Source organism: Drosophila teissieri, chromosome X (assembly GCF_016746235.2).
Source record: "Drosophila teissieri strain GT53w chromosome X, Prin_Dtei_1.1, whole genome shotgun sequence".
Classification (NCBI taxonomy): Eukaryota; Metazoa; Arthropoda; class Insecta; order Diptera; family Drosophilidae; genus Drosophila; species Drosophila teissieri.
The window spans coordinates 20,925,167-20,932,292 of NC_053034.1; the positions used below are offsets into that span (position 1 = coordinate 20,925,167).

General features: G+C 48.4%; 1 protein-coding gene across 1 annotated transcript; it reads right to left on the reverse strand.

The window, feature by feature from the left end:
- Positions 1-4,877: 4,877 nt before the first annotated feature.
- LOC122625043 (probable cytochrome P450 6t1) lies at positions 4,878-6,791 on the reverse strand. Its single transcript, XM_043804887.1, has one exon. The coding sequence runs from the start codon at positions 6,734-6,736 to the stop codon at positions 5,144-5,146; it is 1,593 nt and encodes a 530-aa protein (XP_043660822.1). The 5' UTR covers positions 6,737-6,791; the 3' UTR covers positions 4,878-5,143.
- Between the last annotated feature and the right edge of the window lie 335 nt (positions 6,792-7,126).

The window sequence follows — 7,126 nt, forward strand, 5'->3', positions numbered from 1 at the left end:
CTTTCATTTGTGTACTTGTGTTTCATTCGGTTAAGTGCTTCCTTGATTGTTTTGCCCGCGCCTGCTCCGTCTTCTTCTTTATTTCGAGCAATTTCGGGACGGGGGCCCTGCAGTTTATGGCCAAGTTTTAACCCACCCGACGCCATCGCAATCCGCCATCCGCCCGTCCGAGGAGCTAGTGGTGCGAGTGGTGCGAGTGGTGCGAGTTCCCTAGGCCACTTGTTAACAACATTGTTGGGGATTACGTCGGGCTTTTGACACCAATTGGCCACCGACGAGTCAATAAATATATGCAGGCATGCCCATGGACGGCGGTATCTGGCCAATATACAAGTATGCAAGTATAGTCGCTCGATTTGCATGGATTATCCGGAATGTTTGTGTGTGCAGATCCTTTTCCCGCCGCCGGTGTTGCTGTTGTTATATGTAGCACCACAGCACCACAGCCATTGACCATAAACATGCAGCCTTTATGCATACATTATTTTAATGAATTATTGATTTCGTTCGATTCCATAACTTGAACGGGCTCCCAATATCAGTTCAGCAACAGCGAAATACTCTTATTTCGAGCAATGGTTAAGCAACTAGGTACATGGCATTGCACATGAACACGAGTTGAATTTATTAGATAGTTCTAAAATATCTTGGATGCTCTGAAGTGTACTAACCACTAAACTACTAAATAATTCGTTGGATAAAAAATCATTAGTGGGAGCATTAACTTGGAACATTACCTTTAATTTCGATTAATATGCTAACAAATAATTTTGTGTATGCTCACGGGCAATTAAGTGAAAGGGTACTGGTCGATAGGAACACGATTGTATGCAAATCTGTTAATAATTTTTTATCGAGCATTGGCCTAACCGTTATACCGTAGTATCAGTAACTTTGTGAGAGCTTAAAGCCAAACTAGTTGTTTATGTGCGTGTGTGCGTGGGTGTCGATGTTGTGCGTGTGTCTATTTCCATATAATTTATAATGCTTAATTTCCATTCAATCCATTTTGGCATTGTGCGGAGTATCTTACGCATTGATAACTGCTCACTGCTTACTGCTAACTGCCTTTGCCTCTTTCTCTGTCTTCCTGCTCTCCACTTGAGTGAGGGGGATTTCCCTTTTATTTCCTTTGTGCATTTGTGTGAGTGCGTGTGTAGGAGTGTGCGAGTGTACTGGTGTGCGTGGCAGTTTTTGTGTGTTTGTGCGTTTGTGTGTGCGTGTGAGTGCAGTGTGTGGTGCGAGACTTGTGTGTGGTTTTTGTGGCCTAAAATAGCACTTTGTTGGCCCATCGAAAGGTTACCCAAAAAGGACGCATTAATGGAAATAATGGCGTATCTATTCAATTATATCGAAGCCGTTGCTTTGCCTTCAGGATCTCCGCTTTTTGGGGGTCAGGTGCTCCCGATTCCGATTCCGATACCAATACCGATCCCTCCGAAAAAGCGACGAACCCAATAACCTCGCACCCGTGCGCCCTAATGGATGACAAAAGCACTTTTATGGACATTTTATGTTAGTGCATATTATTTATTATATTAAAAATCCATTAGTGATTTTTGAAACTTGTGGTCGCCGCCAGCCACATCTTTCATTTTCACATTGATTCGCGTTTTCGGTTTCACTACGGTTTGGTTGGGTTTGGTTTGGTTTGGTTTGGCTCGGCATACAGTTTTCATTTTCCATTTACATTTTGGCCCTGGTCGAGACCAACCAAAGTGACGTCAATAAAATCGTCTGTCGCCATATTGTGGCCACTAATTGCATTTTGGTTAAGCCTGGGATGGATGGAGATGTGGCTTGGACTCCGAGCGGGATGCGAGTTTGCTGCTGGCTTGGGGTCTGGATCTGGTTCTGGTGCTGGTTCTGGTTCCGCTTTGCATCTTGCAGATAGCAGAAAGCAGATAGCAGATAGCCTGCTGCACTTGATTTAAGCCACCCAGACACGCCTACTCGTCCCACTTTCAAGCGCAAAGTAGTGGGGGAGTGGCTGGATGACAACGACAAAGTCGCGCCATTAATGCATAAAGTGGCAGAGATAAGTGCGAAAGCTGGGGGCGTGGTGGCAGCTTTTTGTGCTGCCTCCCCGGAACAGCCCCTCCCTGAGATCCATCTAACTGTTGCAGGGATTAAAGTTGCTTGCATAATTCCACGCGCATAATGAAGTCAACTGCAAAGACACAAAAGTGGCGCCCAACAAAAGGAAAAGGCCAAGAAGCGACGTTAAGCGCCGCCAAGGAAGGCCACTCAGGGAAGACTTGCAGAAACAATTAAAGCATGGCTAATTTCCATTTAAGGCCAAATATTCGCAATCAATATGTATATCAGAGTTTATTTGAAGAGGGCTCAGTTTTTTAGTAATTTATTTCACAACATTAGTTGGAGATAGATCATACATCCACACCCCCCTTTACTCGTAAAACTCAAGTCCCTGTTTGAGTAATGCGCTGGATTATTCCTCACATTTGCCAGATCATCCGATGCAAATACTTGGCCTCTGGGCTGCCCTTCGACTCCTTTGTCCTTTCACAATGGAAAAGAGGGCATTTCAAATCCAATTTACTTAGTCATCGCACTCAAAGGAGGTCGGAGAACGAGGAAACGGGCGGGTCAGTTCAATGGCCATTTGTATTCCGTTCCGTTCCGCTCCGCTCCGGTTGGGTTGGGTTGGGTCGGTGTCTCTGTATCGGTCTCGGTCTCAGTGCATTAAGCAGTTTATCACGTTAAAAAGATTGAATAGATCCCAGCCATTCGGGCACAAAGGATAACTTTACTGGGACAATACTACACAGCCCGGCGCGCTTCTTCAGCTCACTTGGATTTGTTGGCGGTGTGGGATCTCGCATCCAATGCCAGCACAACCATAATCGATATGAAGTGGAATCCAAAACGGATCCATCCTAATTTCTACAATCCCATACCTGAGAAAGTTTTCAGAATGAAACACTTACCCCTTTACACAGACCCAAGCCTATAGCTTTTGAGCTCATTGCCCAGTTTCTAGAGTACCCCATGGATAATTGTTACACTTTAGACGAAGATGTACCATATTAGATGTGCCAGAATAAAGTCGATTCAACTGCCACCTTGTTCTCACATAAATAAGGAAGCTACCAGATAAAGCAAGGAGTGGCAATTGTCAAGTCCTCCAAAGTTCCAAAGTGCCCCAGATGTCACACAAGATCTTAGAATCCAGTCGAGTCCCATAGCATGATTAGCTTTTCGCAAGTTAATCCATGTTTGGTAGGCAAACTGGCGAGTAAAGAGCCATTACCCCGAGCAATAAGAAATATTTCAGAGCACCCCCACCCTGTGGACATGTACTCATATCTATCTCTCCCACATGGGCCCGCAGCTAATTGAGTCATATGTCAAGTGGAAACCGGGCAACCTAATGCCGCAGAGGAGGCGCAATGCAATTCGCATTGACTGCCAACCAGGGAGCAATCTGCTTCTTTGATTTTAAGTTGCCCATTTGCCATAAAAAATGAATGCCCACCGCGTCCACGCCTCCGCAAATCGCCTTCTCCTTCTCCTTCAGCTTCTGGCTTCCTGGGATTCTGGGTTACTGTGTTCCTGGGTTTCTGGTTGCGGGGGAGTTATGGTCGCTCGCCGGACTTAGTGGCTGAAGCGGGGGCGTTTTCGAAGGTTTTTAATTGAAAACAAACAAGGCTTAAGCCAACTTTGGATCTCCGGGCCACCTTTGACCCACAGCCACCTCGCAGATTGTTTGCATGCGTGTCGCTGACGTTGACAGTTGGCCGGGGCGGAAGACTCGGATTTCGGGGAGATTTCAGTTCGGGGTTCAGTTCGGGGGCTTAAGGGTTACGGCTGGGGGCGGCGTATCTGCAGACAGTGGGAGCTTGCGGGTTGCCCAAAGTGGCCATCGAAAGTGAAATGTGAGCTGCGCACTCCACTGCCAAGGTGGCTTAGTTTTTGGGGGGGAGGTGGAGAGGTTGAGAGGTTCCGGAGCGGAGCGGAGCATAAAAGTGAAAAACAATTGAACCCTTGGGCGAAATTGGTTTTGACAATGTAAATAAATAAAACACAAGCATAAATATTTACTGCTGACGGCATTTTCGTTAAGGGCTTAGGCTGCCAGTGCTTCTGGGGGTTTTTTAGGGGCTTTCAGGGGGTCGGAAATGAGAGGCGAATCCAGCGTAAGCACGGAGATTACAGGGGCTCAGTAAAGTAAATTTTCGAATGGGTTTCCACCAGAGTCCGGAGTGGGGTGGGGTTTAGTGGTGTGAGGCTGTTGTCAAAAGGATTTGCAGCTCATTTCATCCCCAGGACCCCAGGAGCCCACACAGAGAACCCTTTGGCCTTGCCAGCCCGAGTGCTAATATTTGATTGTGTTGTCGGGTCAAAGGGCAACACAAGTTTAAAACTCAACTGGGCAACGGCAGAGGCGAGTGCTTGAAGCGAGTGTTGTGGCATCCATGCAGCTCTGTGCTCGAGACACTTGCGATTAGTGAGGCACCAGAGTTACCTGCCTTGTGCAGCTCCAGCTCCAGCTTCTTGCAACAGGTGGCTCCTCGAAGGGCGGGGATTCGGAGGAGGCATGGAGTGGGCCAGCTCCTTTGTTGTCGCACAGATCAGCTCGCATTAAGCCAACATTTAGGCTCCAATTTGTGTGTAATTAATGCTCGACCAGGAGCCGATATCCAGAACAGTCAGTCTCGGACGAGCATGGCTTAATTGTTCGACTGGCAGAGGTGCCGGGCCGGGTCGCCTTTAGTGGGGATTACTTCTTTATTAACCAGATACATTTCCGAGAATATGTAACGAACTAATTGCCAGATTGATTTCCAACTACCACATTCCCCTTTTCAATTATGCAAATGCTGTATTCATTGGTAAGCTATCTGTTTCCCGTGTACAGGTAGTTTGCCAACTGGAATTGGCTTTAATTGATTAATTCATTGTTCTATTATTTAAAAATGCACCTGCTAAAAAGTAACTGCAAAATGCTTGCCAGAATACATAATATAGGAAAACAATGCACATATTACATATTTTTCAAAGCCCACTTAATAAGCCCTTTAACTCAAACCTGTCAAAAGCAAGTATCCAACCCAAAAAAATGTTTTAAAAAATGTTTAAATTAATGTATAAACTTAACTTAACCATTACTGCATGCCATTCAAAGAGGACTCTTAACAAAACGCAGGTAGGCTCCATTATGAGCAGTGAGGACGAAGGCTTTGGGATCGAACCGCATTTCCGGCAGGGTCCTCTCGCAGAGCTCCACCCGGAAGTGCTTGAGGATGTGCAGCAGTCCGACTTTGATCTCCAGCTGCCCCAAAAGAGTGCCAATGCAACCTCTTGGTCCCGCGCCGAAGGGCAGATACGTCATGGGATGCTGCTGTTGCCGTTGCTCGGCCGAGAAGCGCTCCGGGTCGAAGACTTCCGGGTGGGGCCAGTACTGCGCATCCCGATGGAGTCCCAATACTGAAATGTAGACAGGCGTGCCTGCGCGCAGTTTGAATGGCGATCCACCGTTCCACGGCGCAAGATCGTAGCCCGTGCGGGAATTGCAGCAGCGGTCCAGGAAAGCTGTGGGCGGATAAAGGCGCAAGACCTCATCAACCACCTGGCGCAGGTATGCCAGTCCGGTGACGGTGTCGCAGCTCAGTTGCCGATCTTGGCTAGACTGCAGGGCAGCGCGAAGCTCGGCGCGCAGGCGGTTCTGGATCGCGGTGTTCTTGGCCAGCTCGTACAGGCCAAAGGTTATGGTGGACGACGAGGTGTCGAAGCCAGCCAAGAGCAGAAAAGCAGCCTGGGCTGCGAAGAAGTCTGGCCGATGGATTACGCTCTCCGCCGACTCCGAACGCTTCAGCTGCAGAAATATATCGATCAAATCGTGGCGCTTCTCGCCACTTTCCGCGCGTTGGGAAAGCACGTAGTCCATGGACTGGCGCATGAAGCGCTCATACTCTTCGGAGTAAAGATGGGTGCGAACCCGGTGCGAGAGTCGCGGAAAGAAGAACATTGTGAAGAGATGCAAGAGGCGCTTCGGCCGGGGGTCGTTGACCTCGATGCACATGCGACGGAACTCTGCCTCCGGATTTTGCAGACTGTGCGCCTCTATGCCAAAGGCCAGGGATGCGATAATGTCCGTGGTGAAGAGAGCGCACAGCTGCTTGACCTCCAGCTCCATGCTGTCCCTGCCGCCGAGCTTCTGCTCCATGTGCTCCTCGAGCTTCTGGCCAATGTTCTCCAGAAGCCCGTACATCTGGCGCACCTTTCCGGCCGCAAAGAAGGGCGCAAAGATCTTGTGCGTCTCGCGCCAAGTCTCGTATTTGGAGAAGAATAGGTTCTGCGATCCCATAGTGTCACGCGTGGGGTCTGTCGTCTCGAAGCGGCTCGAGAACTGGGCAAAGTCCTCTACCATAATGCGCTTGATCAAGGCCGGATCTCGAAGAAGAAGTGCATGGTTGTGCAGCACGTGGATTCCCACGAAGGCGCGGCCGGCAGCCTCCCTACTCTCGTACAACTCGCGAAACTGGTCGCCAAAGCAGCAGGCTCCGCGCAAAAGGTTCCACACATTCCCCACAAAGGGGGCAGCCGGCACAAAGGGGACGCCCAGACGTCGCCAGTGACCGAAGTGTCGAAGTTGCCACAGCCAAACGATCAGCAAAACAAGTAGACACCCACTGCCAACGACCACGGGGAGCAGAACGAGGAATCCAGCGGCCGAAGCAGCCGCAATAAGTGAAAAAAGCACGACAATCATGCTCACTGGAAGAGCGTCTGAACAGAACTGCACTCACGGTATGTGCAAAGTTACTCTACTCGTATGTATGCAGCAGCTTAATTGATTGTTCGTCGCTATTTACAGCTTGCGGTTATCTTATCTCAAGCAGCTATTTAAAAGCAGCCGCCTAGATTCGTCGACGGCACACCGATTAGGGGTGACAAGGGCTTTATGGGGTAGTAATCCGATCGCACCTAGTTCATTGATAATTTGTATGTTTAAAAAAAATAGTATAAATAGTATATATTTTCTAGAAAGCGTTACCATTAATACATATTTTGCATTTTATCTGAATCGAAACCCCAATCGACTCAGGCTGTCCGTACGTGTGTCCGTCCGTATGAAAGTCGATATTTCAAAAACTACAAT

Bases quoted from the DNA above. Each gene is read 5' to 3' on its own strand.
- LOC122625043 (XM_043804887.1), bottom strand. From the start codon at position 6,736: ATGATTGTCGTGCTTTTTTCACTTATTGCGGCTGCTTCGGCCGCTGGA.